The sequence below is a fragment of the Plectropomus leopardus genome, chromosome 8, assembly GCF_026936395.1.
Source record: "Plectropomus leopardus strain MGB_pleo_1.0 chromosome 8, ASM2693639v1, whole genome shotgun sequence".
Classification (NCBI taxonomy): domain Eukaryota; kingdom Metazoa; phylum Chordata; class Actinopteri; order Perciformes; family Serranidae; genus Plectropomus; species Plectropomus leopardus.
This window is the reverse complement of record NC_142183.1, coordinates 14,670,336-14,687,771: the sequence shown is the minus strand read 5'-3', so window position 1 is coordinate 14,687,771 and position 17,436 is coordinate 14,670,336. Positions and strand designations below refer to the sequence as shown.

The 17,436-nt window shown below is 39.4% G+C and overlaps 1 protein-coding gene across 4 annotated transcripts in view; it reads right to left on the bottom strand.

Annotated features, from left to right (window-relative positions):
- Positions 1-17,436, bottom strand: part of drp2 (dystrophin related protein 2) — a 214,657-nt gene that overhangs the window by 5,213 nt on the left and 192,008 nt on the right. For 3 of the 4 annotated variants that reach the window (XM_088080931.1, XM_088080932.1, XM_042493960.2), the window contains 4 exons: positions 10,071-10,136; positions 6,665-6,811; positions 3,488-3,740; positions 37-154 (listed from right to left, as the gene is read on the bottom strand). In XM_088080931.1, coding sequence (XP_087937057.1) covers positions 37-154; positions 3,488-3,740; positions 6,665-6,811; positions 10,071-10,136 — 584 coding nt within the window. The remainder of the gene's footprint in view (positions 1-36; positions 155-3,487; positions 3,741-6,664; positions 6,812-10,070; positions 10,137-17,436) is intronic. The other variant, XM_088080933.1, reaches the window with a different exon arrangement.

The window sequence follows — 17,436 nt, the reverse complement described above, 5'->3', positions numbered from 1 at the left end:
AGCCCAAATCTAAAAGCTTGGCTGCACGTCGCTGACCTGCTGCTTCAGTGTCAGTGGTCTCTCTGCTGGCCGGCTCCCCGTGGTGACCCCCTCCAGAGACGGGAGAAGACAGGGTTGACGGCTCTGATCCGTTGGCCTCCGAGTCATCTTTGGGCTGTTTTTAGGGGAAGACTGATTATCAATTAAATCAAATAATTGCTTACATCCATCATGTTTCAGGCTGCGGAGACATTTAGCCTTTCACACAGTAATGAATGTGATAGTTAATGGCACTTAGCCAGCAGCCCTTGATCTCTGAGCAGAACTGTTATTATAAAAACGAAAAAAAAAAAGCCTATTTTCACCCGACAGCCGTTACACAAAATCATCAGGTTAGTATGATTTGCGCTTTGATTGACGCATAAAAAGGTGGTGAATTGCAATGCACACAGCAGCACTGCAGACATTGGTGCTTGGGGGAGGTCTCGAATCACAATCAAAGATGCATAATGTAACTCAGGAGGATATTCCCAAATATCACATATATATGCAGCATCTTTTGTATTGTTTTCAGCAACACTGTAGCAATACTCAGGAGGTGAGTAAGTTCAGTAGTTGCAGTGAAGCTGGGGTGTCTGCAGAGATTGGGAGGAATTCATACATAAACTTGCACAGGCTACAAAAGCAGATTTCACTGATTTTATTTTTTGAGGAAATGAAACAGTGATATTGGTCCTGGGAGAGAAAGAACTGCATTTTTTTTTTCACCCAGGAATGTGCACCTCCTTCTCCTCCTCCCTCTCTTCCTCTTTAATCTCAGTATCCAAGTATTTAACCTGAAGTTGCATCCTGTCTCCTCTTCTCAGTGTCTCCCTTGTCACTCAGTCCCTTTGCTGTCTCTTTATTCAGTGACCTGCATGCACAATTTACATCTGCACTCCCACAGCTACGAATTTAAACTTTCTAATTAAACTAACCTAGTAATTGTTATCAGCTCCCACTCTTCTATTCATCTCCTTTTCTTTGCATCACAGTAAATCCCTTTATATTACACTCCCAGTGTGTTAAGGCCCATCTTCTTTCTTAACTCTCTCTGTACCCTTTTTCTTCTGGTGTTTCCATTTCCATTGCACAATAGTATATTATCAAAGTTCAGAATTTACATTTTTCAAAGCAGTTTTCAATTTGCATGTTACTTTATTGCCTCTTAGGAATCTATGTGAAACACTCCACTACCAAATGAATACACTGTGATGAATACAAATGTTGAAAAGCACTGAACGTCTGTGTCTGCTTTGCCCTTTATTCAAGCTGCAGCTTCACTTTAGTTGCATGTTAGAAATACAGCAGTTCACCAGAGCATCTTAGCAGAGCAGATGCTGTTGCTGATGGACACATTAGGACTCATTAGTGACCAAAGGGTTCAAAGTTTTGACCTTCAGTGTTCATCAGGGGCCCCAACAACAAAGGCCTGATAACCTTAAATGAAAAGTCAAGATTTTGGAACCATTAGTGAGACTCTGTCAGAGACTCTTAAGCAGCGATCAGACTCAAAGGGAGTTAGATCACAGATGGAGGCAGGAGCCTGACCACGGAAGGCTTTCAAAACCTTAAAATCAATGCTAAGACTCACAGGTAAACAAGTGAGGGGCAGAAAGGATTGGAGTGATGTGGTTGCTTCTCTGAGAACGTGTTAAAAGTCTGACAGCAGAAGTCACGCTGGAAAGGGCTTCGTACAGAGATACTGGCCACCTTCAGCTTCGACATACCATTAGATCCATCATATTTTGTTTTAGGGGCAATCGCCAGTGGAACTATTGATAACATTAAGGTTCACTTGCTGCATATCCTTTTATTGCTGGCAAAAAAATGATAATTCTATCTGGGCTCAAACCACTGCGTTTCATCCTTCATCAATGGCAAGACAAGTCAATGAATTTGTACAAAAATAACGGCAAAATTTCAGGTTTTTAAGTCTAAGGGCTTCTGTAATTACATATTTTAGATTACAAAAGTGATAAGATGCTGTACTAATTTTATTGTGAATTTGGCCAAAACTGATATCAGTTTTTAAAAAATGTTTTTTAATTTTATTAATTTATTTTTTGGAGGCTCCTCTGTATATGGATACACATGAATGGTTCCTTTTTGTTTTCTCTCAAAAAAAACCCAACAACAACAAACAAAACAAAAAAAACAAGAGAGAGGTAATGCAGTTGGTGCTGGGGCCAGAGGAGGGAAATCACAATTATTTCTTATTAAGAGACGTTCAACTGCAAGACATTTTGGAACGTCCAATTATTAAATTTCAGCAAGACAGGGCAAAATAAAGGGCAAAGCAGTGGCATCAGCCTTGAGGCACACAGTTGGGTATCAGCCGTGTAAAATGAAAAAAAAATTACATCGGCACATAAGGAACCCAAAAAAAGGAGAAGGTATTAACTCAAGTTTAGGTGCTCTGGATTTCACAAGTTTCTTTGATAAAACGGTGACTTTTATCACTGTTGGTTCATAGAAAGATGGAATACTACTTAAAAATAACTACTTAAAAATAGCATTGCAGTTACTCTTTTGATCCACCAAAGAGAATGGACAATGATAAAGCTTTCTTACACTGACAGTATCCTCCCTTTTTGTAACATATTATTTTAAAACCTGTATTTCTTCCTTTATATCCCATGCACAGAAAAATGTGATGGAGATGTAAAAGGACAGAAGCAAAAGTACAGAACTAAAAAAAATAAACTTAAAATATCAAAAGTATCAGAATTGTCATTATAGTCGTCATTATCATTATAATATTATTGATTACTTAGATTGGTGCATTTATATTGGCAACTTATTACGACTGTTGCTGGTTGAGTTGGAGCTAATATTAACTACTTTAGATAATGCTGAGTTTATAAATCTGTAGCAAATTCTGGTAACACTTTGATTTATGCATTCATGAATTTCTAATAATTTCCAAATAGTTTTCTATAAAGAACTATTAAAGGGAAAATAGAAGTGATCACTTAATACACTTTCAATTAAGCCTGTATCAAACAATTACTGAATAATAAATAAATATTTACTTTGGTTTAGATAAAGCAGTTCTTTCCACGAAATTCTTATGGAAATCAATACTTAACTGAACAAAACTAACTTAATTTATTGAGATTACAGTTTTCGAACTTTGTCTCTGTTTTCCCTTTAATTAGTTCAGATAATGTACAGAAAATTATACAGTCATACCCGACTTGTAAAATGAAGTGTTTCCTAAACTATAATTGGGACGATGATTACATGTTTTGTATGCAAATTTTGGATCTACAAAGTCACCAGTGTCTGTAGCTGTAAAGTAAATGTAGTGTTCTAAAAAGTACATTACTCCCCTCTGAAATGTAGTGGATTAAGTAGAAAAACTCACTGAAATTACCTTCAAACTGCAGTGCTTTGGTAAATGTATAATATTACTGCTGAACTCTCTCCATGACTCCTCGCCTGCATGCCTCTCTCTGAGGTGTACCTGTAGCAGTAGCTCCCTGAGCCTGCGGAGCTGGGACTCCAGCTGTTTGTTGTGGTCCTCCAAGATCTGCATTCGGGTCTCCAGGCGCGTCTTGTGTTGCCGAAGGACTCGTGCCTCGGCCAGGAGCTCCTCATCCTGCTGCCCTCCCTCTGTGGGTGAACCTGGACCGCCCTCTCCGGCCTCAGTCAGCATGGGGACTGACGCCGCCTCCTCGTGCTTCCACTTGAGCCTCCTGTACTCGCTCTGCAGCACCCTGAGGACCCGGAGGACAGATGGAGGGAAAACAGTCAGGCCCACATGCTGTAGCAGCATACAAAACACATAAACACAACTAAAGGTATTTATCCAGCTTCCACCCAACACAAACAGAAATGCGCCTACACATAATAAGTGATATGTGTTATATAATTAGAGTCATTACACCACATGCCTAAACACACATAAAATCAGTGCAGCACGGGGCTAATGTATTGTTATCATACCACACAGAGAGCAATCATCGTCACTTTGAACATAAGCTACAATAAATCACTGTCTGCTATCTCCTACATTTGTGACACTAAGGCTGTCAGCCTATTATGAGCTCTGTTGTGAAGCATTACTAAATGAGTTTTAATTAGTCTGTATTCTGGAAAATCATGTAAGATTCTGGTCTTTTTAAGTCCTGAATTAGAGATAACCCTCACTTATAACAAACAAAAGCTGCACCTATCACAGTAGGTGTTTATTTATCAAACTCTTTGTATACCTTCAACATGCTTATGTATGCACACAGCTGTTACCAAGAGCACATAAGTCAGGTTTCCATCCAAATGTAGCTACATTTTTTGGAAATAAGCAAACAAAACTGCAAATGTATGTGTTTTAACATCCACTAAGGACACTAATTCTTTAGTCAGGTTATATTATATCACTGCAGAATAAGAGGGTGCTATGAGATGATGTAATTAAAAAAGTCAAACCTCAAACGAAGGAAAACAATGGATGTATAGTAACGGAGAGAACGGTGGACAATGGAAAAAGCAGCTATGTGCTCGTAAAAGAGTTCTGATAACAGCCCTGTGAGCATAAGACAGGCAGTTTCTCGCTGAGGCTGAAAAATGAAGCCAATGCAGAAGTGCCACCTGCAGTTCCTCTAATGGCCACTAGAGGCTGGCTCCAGAAGAGAGTCAATCCCTGAAGACCCCTTTGTTAAAATGTCGAAATTTAAAACGGAAATAAAAATGTTTAGCCTGGTACAAAATGGTTATGGTCTTCATAGCAACTTTCAACATTAAGGACAGCTGTATTAGGGATATTTTTTTCGATAAGTTAATGCATATTTAAGGGCGTGGCCAATTTAAGTGACAGGCTGTCTGCAAGGCGTTACCACAGTCTGGTAACCAGATCCACCCCTCCCTCCTCCACAGCTCAAGTATTTAAAGTTTTTGGTGATATTTCAAGATTTTTTTTTAATTTTGGGGGTTTCCACTCTTTTTTTTTAATTGAAAATGTGCATAAAAAAGGGAAACAGAAACACATCTATGACTTTACTTCCTCTTGTTTATGGCCTCACAGACTCCTCTTTTGAATGTGTAATATTAATAATAATAATTGAAAAATCAAAAATAATTGCATTTTCTCCTTTACTTTTTTATGAGCTTGTTAAAAACCAATATGTAGAAAATATATGTGAGTATCTAACTGTTATAAATTCACTCACGACCTGCTAGAAGTGTGGCTGTGTATTTTTCTTTAGAGACTCTACCCTGTGCCTGTATTTTCTTCTTAGCTTCTGTTCAGGATGTTTATGGGCGTGTACCCCCACAGTGCTCAGGTGAGGTCATGAACATAAGCAGCAAGCATCCAAGAGTCACAGTGCAGAAAAACACTAATATAGCGAGGTGAAACAGCATACAAAAGTGAAGCTGGGGTTGACTTTCACTTTTACTTTCGCTGGCGAGCATGTTTACAAACAATAACTGAAAACCCTGCAAAGTACACCTTTAAGTGTAAGGTATTAAAGATGATCCAGACTCTCCAGGACCCCAAAAAGAATAGCAGGGTTAAAGGTGTTTGGTACTGATGTATGAGCCACATGGGAGCCACAGCAGAGGACATTAACTAAGCTCCAGCAGCTACTATCGTCATAAATAAGGACAACAGAGCACACTGCAGCGTCATAAGTGAACTGGGTCAAGGTTTCAGACACCCAAAGGCCACAAGTGTGCGGTGAATGTCTCTGTGTGCGGAAAGGTCACAACCGAATTGAAGACAAGAGAAAATTATTCATATGAATCATTCCCATAAAGGTTGCCTCTGGTAACTAATTAAGGGGATAGGAGAAATGAATTTGCTTCATTTATAGAAAATGTCTGAGCCTCTTAGCAACTGGGACTCAATAAACTCTAATTCAAGCATTTACATCCAAACAAATGTGTTTCGGAGATGTTTTGAACTTGTATCACACCAGTCAGTCCATAATTGGCTCTTCCTGTTTCTTCTGGAGGACATCAAAACACAGAAATGTTTCCGTGTTATCACCACATCATTTTACGGGCTTTGTGGGGTATGCACACAGAAAATACTGCTTGCTTTCTTACGGCTGTTCAACAGGAATTAGAGTGTTTACTCTCTGCAGAAGGTTTGCAAATGGCAGCAGACATACTGAAAAGAGTGTAGTGCCTCCAGATGAACACACATATTTGTGGTTTTTTTTTGCTACTGGGGAGCTTTACTGATGAAAATCACTCCTGAATCCAAACTCTTACATGTGTGCCTCATGCCTTATCCAAACAACTACAACTGAAATGAATTTACATTAATTTTTATTTAATTTTTAAAACATACAATATTATTTCAGTTTAGTTTTTCTTAAGGACTGTTTAAAAATTAATTGCAGTTTATGTCAATATTTTTCACTTCTTATTTTCATTTTAGTTTCAGTTTTAGTTTACAATAACAACCATGCCAAAAAACTTGATCTAAACCTAATCTGTAACCAAATTCAACACATTTATGGATGTGATGGAGTTGCTGCACTCTGTTGACTTACAATGTGCTATCGATCTCATTCAGGAGGATTTATTATGTATGAAAACAAACACACAGTAATGATTTCACCACCTGAACAAATCAAGAAAGAAACCAAGCTCAATGCACCAATAAAACAATATTTGTTTTTTCCAGGATACAGACCTGTTTTCATTCTCCAGGCGGGCCAGGGTGCATTGGAGCTGCTCCTTGTCCTGGTGCTCCAGGTGGGCAAGCAGCATGTGCTGTCCGCAGGGCGAATCATGGTCCAGGGCTGGGCTGGAGTGACGCAGGAGGTACTGATCTTCATCCCTGAGTCCCCCACACAGGAGACAGCACACTGAGCCACCAGCAAACAGCCACCAGCAGCACAAAGCAGAGCCAAGGGCGACATGGGAGAGTACACGGGCCAAAGCAAGGCAAGGCGAGGCAAGCAGCACGAGGAAAAATATTACCGGACGAGACGCAATCAAACACGACTGGACAGAAGGGGACACTATGATAAAGACATTGTGCCAAGTTCACAGCCCAAATATTAAATGTTCTGTAATAAACTTCGCACACCACGACATTAAAAACCCACTCACATGATTAGAAATGTGAGGTGGATCTTGAGTTATATCACAATATATTGTCCAAATAATAAATGCTTTATTGAGGATGGAACAGAAAACTTAATGTGCAGATCTATCAGACCTACGGCTGTAAAACAATAAATGCATCTGTGAATGTTTGGCAATTATTTTAATGGATAGGCATCTGTTTGTCAATTTATATGTTGTGATAATGCTTTCGGCTACAAAGCAAAATACTTTATTGAGCCAAAGTTAAAAGTAAGTTAAGCTCTGCATTGTAATGCACATCACAGAGGTATTTATAGGCCTACTTCAAGCAGACTGGTTATATATATTCTAGAGACGTCCACATCCACTTTAGTTGCAGCACTCTTTTACTGTAAGATTTGCTATGTAGGAGGAACCACTTGACACACTGATGCCTTTGTGGGTCAACAATTACTGAGCTAATCTGTTTTTTTTTTTAATCCCATCCCAAATTTGTATTTACCAAATTAACTTTATGAAGTCCAAATTTTCCATAAGTGTGTCAAAAGTGACTCATAGATATTTCCTGTAAAACTTTATAGGAACCTCTTTATACTTTTGTCATTCACACCACCCCTCAAACCCACTTTATTTTACACAGGCAATTTTACATTTGATGTAAGTGTAATTTTGTAAATTTTATATCACAAAATTGAAAGCTGTTTTACTACATAGCATTTACATTTTGATTATAAGTAATTATTATAGAGGATGTCATTTTTACAATCAAATTAAAGGGTGAGTTTGGTATGTTTCAACCTGGACCCAGTTTTACTATGTTTATGTGTCTGTGTGACAAATGGGAACAACAATTTTTAAAGTTGGTTCAGCATTGAGTGAAACGGCTGCAGCAGCTACAATGTAATCAATCGGGGCAACTATACATCATCAGTTTACGTCCATTAAAAAATGCTTGTTTTTGCCACCAACAGGCTCAGATTGTTTTTATATGTGTCTGACAACATATAATAACAACAGTAATATTATCGTAATTTAACAAACATCAGTCATTGTTGTCAGAAACAAATAAAACTTTGGTTTGATTGAAATAAACTTAATTCACCTAGTTCGATGTGGAAATATCCTGGATCTATAACACGCATAAATTACTCTTTGTTTAAATGGAGTCGGGTTGTTTTGTGACAGTGATTTTAGATTTATTTCTGGTTAAACAAAAAGGATCTTACACCTTAACAAAATGGTTGCTCTCTGTAGGGATGTTTTCCATATTGTAATCAGACATTTAGGATAATATTCTGAGTCTGTGAATAGCAAAAACAAGCATTTTAGTGGACGTACAATGATGATGCAAACATGCCATGAGTGATCACATTGCAAATTTCACAGCTGCTGGCTGCAGTGGTCTCGCTCAATAATGGACCAATTTCAAAAACTGTTGTTCCAATTAGTCACTTAGACACAAAAACATGGGAAAATAGGGTCCAGCTTGAAACATTTTGTTAGCTTTTAACCTGCTTCATAGATTTCTTATAATGATTTACCAACATTGCTGTAGTTGTGGATGAAATGATGCATAACTAAGAAGTTTCCCTATAAAAGATTTTAATATTTCAAACATTAGATAATGTTGGTGGTAAAAAAGTATATTATTTTATGCAAACTTATGAACATAAACCTGAAAAAAACATTATTTTTTATTACAAACAAAAATAATTTATTCTAATATGGATTATTTTTGGCTCACTTATTGAAAACTGAAGGTTCCATTGATTTATGCATCCAAGAGTTTGACTACTTTTATGTCCATTACCTGGCAAAAAGCAAGACGTGAACTCAGAGCAATGCACTGAGGTGAGGGTGAAGGCTGCACACAGAGGCAGCATGATCCAGGACAGAAAACAGTGTGATGCCAGCCAAACATCAGCTGGAGGCACAGATAGCACAGCAGCATGTTCAGAGCCATGCAGCAGGAAGAACAGAGAGGCACTGACAGACAGAAGGACGGATTCACAGAATAAGAACAACAAGATTCAAGGGCACAAGAGAGGAGAATAGCTCCACTACACAAAAAGGGTAGAAGTGAAGTGTTGTGCATACAAACACATTCTCAGGCAGTGAATTATAGACTGACACAGAAGCAAGTAATATGCATGCACGGATACATTTTTGTGGCAACGCTCCATCCAAGCAACACTCTAAACATGCACATGGCAACAAAGACATTGGGAGCAGGCTTGAGGGGATTTTAGAGGTAAAAAATGTTGCACTGCTGAAAAGTAAGCTTTAAACTAGCTTTTAATGTGGTGTCAATCACAGCCGTCTCTCAGAGCACACATACGAGTCACATCTGAAAGGAAATAATGAGCACACTTCACAGTACGCACACACACACACACACCTGGAGCCCTAAGAGACGTATAACACTTTGCACAGAGCTGCTGGGCATGCAACCTTGACTTTAAAGTGAGATAAAAAAAAAGGAAAACTATCTCAAAGGAGGAGGAAACGGTTGATAGCCCACATGGATGTCAACAAAGTAAGACGTAGACGCACACAAATACAACCCCAAACCCCTCTGTCCATCTGGCACTTCCCACAATGGGGACTCACCTTGTTGGCTGCCACATTCACATTAAACATCCACATTCCTCTCACTGCTGTAACCTCGCCACCATCGCCCTGCCACAGCTTGCTACAAACACACACACACCTCTCTCGCCTCAGCAGGGTTTTGTGTATGAACCCACAGCTGCAGACTTTAATCACAGCAGGCGTTTGCATGATGAAGGGGGACTGTGTGCACGCTGCTCACTCACTGTGGGTCATTTTCATTATGTGGCTGATTATATCTGTCGTGTTACCCAATCTCTCCCTAATGGTCAAACATACATGCACAAGCCTGAGCACACACAGAAACAAATAACATATCATATCACACACAAAATACACGTAATCCCCATGAAAGGCTGCAGTTTAAACAAGCGTGTGTGTGTGGGGGGCATACTCACAGACTTTCATCAGGAGACAGACTGTCCGTGAAGAAGGAACAATTTTGGCTCTCCATCTCCGCCAATCTATGGATATATATACACACACACACACACACACACACACACACACACACACACACACAGACAAACACACATCAAGGACAGCACATATTTACATTATTTACACACACGTGTTTACAAACATTCACACAATAGAGGAATACAGGAGAGCGGATGAGTCAGAGCATATGCAGAAAAAAGCAACAGACTGATATTATCGCACACTGGGGAAATACGCTTCTTCAAACACGAGATAAAACAAACAATCAGCACAGTTTAGCTTTTAAGTAGAGTGGATAAGACCTGTGGCCTTTTAGTATTATGAACTGCAACTGAACAGCAAGCTGTCCACAAACATCTGAATGACAAGAGTGCAGAGGCAGAAATTGCACTTGCCATCAAGCTGTAAAAGTGTCCACAAGGAGAGAGGATAAAATCCTGGTAAAATACTGTGCACTGTCTATCGGCATGCAGGCAATAAAAAGGTAAAAATGTGCTGCGATACAGCACCACGGACAGCAACAGTGTGTGTGTGTGTGTGTGTGTGTGAGGAGGCATGGAGTGAACTGCTGTGTGGCTTTTCAGGACCAAGGACAGCGCTTCTAGTTCTGCATTATGTCCTGCTGACTGTTAGTGGATGGCTGCTCCGTCCATGCTGCTCTGTAAGCTGTTTTACTGCCATAACAAATAATAAAAAAAATGCTGCTGTAGCGAAAAATATGTTTAAAAAAAACATGGTGCTTATACTGTTTTGGGTTTGATGGCATAAATAACAGCTAGAAAAAAATTGCATCACTGTGTAAAAATGATGTTTAAAATGAGAAACTGAATTGGGAAGCTGTGGCTCAGCAAATAGATCTGGGTCGTCCAGTAATTAAAGGGCTGGCGGTTCAATTTCTATTCTCTCCTGCCCACATCTAGAAATGACCTTGAGCAAACCACTGAACCCCAATCACTCCCCATGGTTAGTCCACAGCTTTGCATGATAGCTCGCTGCCATCTGTGTATGAGTTTGTGTGTATGAGATGCAAATTGTGAAGCACTTAAGATAAAAGTGGCTTCTAAATGCCTATTGACTAGACACAGATAGACATATTTAGACTAGCTATGGTAAGAATGCAGCCCATTACGCTGCATATTAAAGAGAATATTTTGGATGATTTATATTGAAAGGATGTTAGGTGAACAAAAGTAGTCACACTCAAACTACTTCTGTGTTATTAAAGCATTTTATATAGCCTCTTACACTTTCTTTCAGTGTGCAACTACTCTTCTTTATGCATAATAGTTATTTGCACTTTGCTCATTTTTTGTGTGCAGCTGCCATTTTTGGTGCTTCGTGACTACTACACTAACAATCTATTAACATATTGGGATCCAGTCTGGTTAACTGCCTTTCTTATAGGTGTTTTCTTCATGTGTACGTGTGTCAGCCCAGTTTCCAGAGGAGAATGTTGGCATTGTATGTTTTTGCAGAACACAAACACGTTACATTTACACGTTTCATACGTTTCATATAAATGTCTTTTTGTGAAACACTGTGCAAGACCAAAAAACAACAAAACCAGTTCTGATTTAGCAAGTCATTTCTTTCTTTGGAGAGCCTTTTTAGTCACCAGCCGTGAGTGTTTTGTAATGTGCATTTCCCTGTGTATGACTGACCACATCATCCTCATTTACCACTAAGGCCTAGTCTACATGTAAACAAAGTATTTTTAATGAATTTAGATTGAGATGAAATTAGTTTTCTTTGCATTTTTGCCTTTTATTCACATGCAAACTGTGTCTTACATCACTGAGACTCTGTCCGGGATGAAGATTTTTAGTAACCCTTTTTTACAGTGTTGATGTATAGTCAGGGAAAAGGGTTTTTTACCTTGAGTGGGCATGAATAAAAGGTCACAAATGAGGAACAGAGGAGCCAGAATGTGCTACGATGTGCCATTGCAGCCAGGTAGCCTTCACTTCAGGCTGTGATTGGCCATCATCTTCTCTTTGCATAGGTTTAGCCTATATCGCCGCCTATTGTTTTGGCATGCTCTTGACTAGGGCTGGGTGTCACCGCTGATTTCCGTGATTCAGTTTTGATTCACAAGATCCCAATTTGATTTGATTGCTGATTATATTCAATGACATATTGATTCGAGTAGAGATATTTCAGTTACATACCAGCTTTGCTTAAATATATGTTAGATTCTTTAATTAATGCTGTAAATTGTACAATGAATTATTTAAAAAACAACAGCAACATTTAAACAGGATTAAAATAAAATATTTTAAAAATAAAATCCACAGGAAAAGGCACGTATCAAAACTTCAATCTTGGATTTAATACATCGATTTTGGATCATTTAAATGAGGATAGATTTGAATCGAATGAATATATTAATTTAACCCAGCCATGCAGATTGGATACTTTTTTTTTTAAATACTTCTCTATATGTGGACTAGGCCTTTTTCATTGTAGAAGCATTTACCCCTATCAGTAGCCATATTTTCACACTACTCTCACACTCTCTTGACCAGAAAAGCTTCGCTCTGCATCACTTTCACTTTTGAATCCACCACTGCCATGTATAGCTTACACCTGACTGTACAAGGCCACCCACTCACTGACTTCAAGAAATCAGGCTCTACAGAAGATCCTGGTTGAGTGAAGGTCGGTTCACCACAAAGTTAATTAATCACAAACCGCCGCAGTCCACTGGATATCACGTGTTAATAGTTTAACAGCGTTAGAAGATCAAATGGTTAGCTTCTCCTTCATGTGAGGTAATGAACCAAAGCAGAGACCCAACATGTTGCTTTCAGTGTGGCAGGAGCCTTTTTGCTGTCCATCCATACATACAGACACATGTGCTACATAAAAGCAGACTTAAATCTATACTGCAGTATTCCCGGTACACACAAACCAGCACACAAACGCACACAACACACTCCATGCTGCATCAACTTTCGCAGAATGTCGTCAGCTGAAGTGAGTGAGGGAGGGGTGAGTGATGGAGAGTTTGTCAGGGACACCCACATCACACCCTATTCCTCTCCAGAGTCCGATGACACCACTAACACTGAGAACTTTAGGATTTATCCGTGTCCTGTGTCAGGAGGCCCTGCCTGTGAGCCTGACCGCTCGTAATTCAACCTGTGTGTCAGAAAACCCTGAGCCTCAGTCAGGGACAACAGAAAATGAGAAAGTAAAGGGCAGAAAGTAATAGGAAATAGTAGTGTGGGTATGTGTGTGTGTGGGTGTCTTGTGCATACATGTGTGTTTATCCCCCTGTATGAATGTAAATGGCTGTGAGAGGAAATGAGAAACGGCAGAAGGAGAGAGCGAGGGCAAGAGAGGAAAAATCCTAACAGAGTTCTAAGAGGTTTTTTATTATCTTCCTCTCATCCATCCTCTATAAGATGTCGAAGCAGCGCTGATGATGAAAGGAATGAACTCTACTCCCGCATCGATATGGGGGGAGGGGAGGGAGATGCAGAGTGAGAGAGGGAGAGAAGAGACAGAGGCTGTCTCAGTGTTTGACATGCCTGAAAATCTGACTTTCCTAACCCCAAACATCAAATACTTTATCTCCCTTGAGATGACTGGAGACTACATTATTGCCATGGATTAACACGTTCACCCCTCACTGGTTGAAGGGCACTTTGAAACACACACACAGACTCCTACACACACCTGTCTAATATGTCAACCCAAGGGGAAGAAATTCAGACACTGACCTGACAGTGATGACACCCGGTATTTTGATATCGCCTTGACTTTCCATTAGTGTTCAAAGTGAGCGGGGGTTACGATTAACTCAGGGAGAGAATTCAAATAAGAAATGACATTTCTCCCTTTATGTCCTGTAATGACTGACAGGTAGAGAGGGAGGGAGAGAGATAGAGATAGAGAAAGGAAGGAAGGAAGCAAGATAGACAGAACCAAAGAAAGCAAGAAGGGAAGTCTCACATTGCTGATATGAAAGACTGCAACAGATTCACTGTTGAACAGGCTGCAACTTTCACTACACGGCAGCAGGAGTCGGTTGGGCTTGATGTGCCAAAACAGCTTGTGCACAAACCTAAGTCTGTCTGGTCCCATGTGGTATGGAATTGTAATCAATTACCTGGAGGATGATAGGCTACAGAAAGGGACTAACAAATCAACTCCAAAGCACATCGGAAAGTGGAAATAGCAAACCCAACCCCTAAAAACAAAAAAACATGGGCTGCCACAACTGAATTATTCACTGCCACAAATTGATTTTTTTTCACTCGACTCTTAAATAGTAGCAGTGTTGAAGTATATATATACTGTTCAGCTATTTATAGCACACTGGGGGCAGAGACAGCGCAGATGTCAGCTGTATTGAAACTTTGCTTTCACTTACAAATATCTTACAACAGCTCCTCTTATACACTGACACGATCTGTTCAGCTGTGATCTATAGATCGACAAACTGCTGCAGAGGAAAAAAAAATCTTATGGAAAGCTCCGCCTGCTGTGCTGCCTTCACAGGCCCACAAAAATGTTGGATATTAAAATGATAACACATAATGATAATTTAAAAACCAAAACAAAAACTAACCCTCTGTCAGATACCGTCCCACATACGCTGTTATTCTGTGGGAAACACTGTCAATGCTGTAGAAACATTTCTGGAAATCAAAACATCCCAAAGTCTTAAGCAAGGGTGAATTAATAAATCCAATCTGATGCTCTACACCAAAGTGAGAACGCTCATGTTTAAAGAAACAGAGCCCTCTATCTCTCCATCAGTTAATCAACAGTTAAGTTAATCACACATTCACCCTGCATGGTGCTCTGCTGCTCCACCTCCTCAGGCGGATTGCTTAAAGTGTGCTCTGCTGCTCCAAGAGTGTGGGGATCAGAATAATTGAAAGGTACATCTCAACAGTGCAACATATTCACAAACGGTCCACTTTGTGCTAGAGATGTGTTTAGGCCCTTGGAGTGAGAATTTCCAAATGCACCCTTGGAGAGAAAGACTCTTCAGTGTAAAGAGAACGTGACATTGTGCAAAGAAAAACACAAGTAGAAGGTGCACATGAAACTTCTGACACCGAGACAATCTACCTAGACTGCAACATGGAGCGTCAGGACCTTTTACACAGGAGGAAAGACAGCTGTAACACTGCAGAGAGGGGCTGTCATAGCAGCAACTGGATCAAACGGCACAAGACTGGAGAGGAGGAAGAGCTTTCATCAATGGCCTATGTTCCTTCAGGCTTTGACACACCAAGCCACCATCTGTGTGCATCTGTTGTCCTAGTTTTTGCAGTATGTCCTGCACTGTTGGCACTAGTCTGCCCTTGTTGGCCCTTGTTGGCTTTATGCTGATTCAGCAAGTTGAATCAGTGTCGGAGACAGTGAAGATCATCAGTGAGTGAAATCCCTTTTACTGGCACTTCAGCTCAGAGCACATGAAGAGAAATGGAAGCGAATAAAGCAAACAAACAAGTCAAGAAGGCGTGAAATCGAAACAAAAATATTAGGTGACATTACTTTTTTTTTTTTTTGGCAAAAAAGCACTTTAGCAGAAATGCTTTGTAACTGCGTAATTGTTCACTAGTGCACAATGAATATTATTTGTTCTTTAAATATAAGGTTGTGTTGCTAATGTGCAGTCTGTCTCCCTGTTTCCCCTGTTTTCAATGGTGAATACATGATACAGCCATTTGCTGCTATGGGGAGTTATTTTTTCTCCTGCAGATGCAGAAGCACTTGTTGATTGGCCATCAACTGTTGTCTTTCAGGTGTGTTCAACTGCAACTTTTTCGCCGAGACACGGTCAACGTGCCGTGAAGCAACAGCTGGCCTTTGTTGCGGGTAGTTCTTTGATGTGGGTTTGGTGTGTCTAGGCCTTTAGGGAATACAAAGGCCTAAAGGAAAGGAAAATGAAGAAAGGAAGTAAGTAAGGAAGGAAGGAAGGAAAGAAGACACACAGACAGAAAGAAAAAGAAAGGAGAAGACAGTATAGAGAGTCAGAAAGGAAGGAGGGAAGACAGAAAGAAAAATGAAAAAAAGGAAGAAAGGGACAGAAGGCAGAAAGAAAGAAAGAAAAATTCTGACTGAAGTCAGTTCTGCATGCTGACGGCATTCAGATAAATTACTCAACGTTTCCATAATAATAACTGTCTTCTCCTATTACGACGGTGCTCAGATCATTCAGGAATGAGCAGAGCTTTTTTATTTCTTGTGTCTAAATATCCAAATGCCAATACTCATTTTTAGCCTGTATAATGTATTTATTTATAACTTGGCTTGTTTGCTATATTACGTGAATGTCACTGTCATCCTGAACGTCCTGTTCAAAAAGCTGTCAATTCAATTATGTGTTGCTTGATTGTCTATATTGCTAACTGTTACAACTGCATTAAAAAGTATTTATTATTTGATTATATAGTTCTCATAAAAGATAAAAAGTCTTTCTGTTAAAGGCTATGTGGACAAATGCCCTTACTAACTGATTCTTTTTCAGAGAAAAAGAGAAAAAGAAAACACTTAAAATAATGACTATGCAAATTTCCATTATCAGAATAGTTGTGAATATTGCCTCCAGACGCACCCAAAGATACTTCTGGGTAAGTCTCTGCAAAAACATCAAAGATCTGAATCATTAACTGGCATATTTCATATTGAAAGATATGATAACATAGAAAATAGCTGAAAAGCCTGACTTTTTTAATATTTGTTTTATTAACAAAGTGTGAGGTTATGTGATTAAAATATGTTTTGGTGCCATTTTAAGAGTTTTAGGCATATTTGAATGATTTTTGGGATAATATTGTGAATCACAGTTTTTTCAGCTAGTCATGACATGAACTTTTCATATCATCCTATGCCTATTCCTGGCAAACAAAAATATGAGAGGTTTAAGTCGAGTTGCTAAGATACTGCACAGATACGATGGACACTTCTTAAAATCTCCATCTTGCTGTGGGAGTTCTTGTGTTTTCTCAGTGGACCAAGAAAGGCGACATGTCTCTTTTTGACTAAATTAGACCACATTTCCATTTCTGTTCTGTCAGTATATTTTTGTGAGGGCCGCTGACAGCTTAAGTGTTATTCCGCTTAGATTTTTTGGAGTGACCAACATGAATCAAGAGCCTTTTGAAGGAAATTGCTCTGTAATTAGAAGAAAAAAAGAAAATATAAAAGGCTGCGACAGAAAATATATTACACAATGGAGAAGAAGAAAGGGCTAGGGGAGAAGAGCGCATGAGAGAGAAAAATTGGGAGAAATAAATGTGTGGGTGGGAGACAATAGAAGAGGGGGATCAAAGATAAGAATAACAGAGGAAAAAGGCAAAC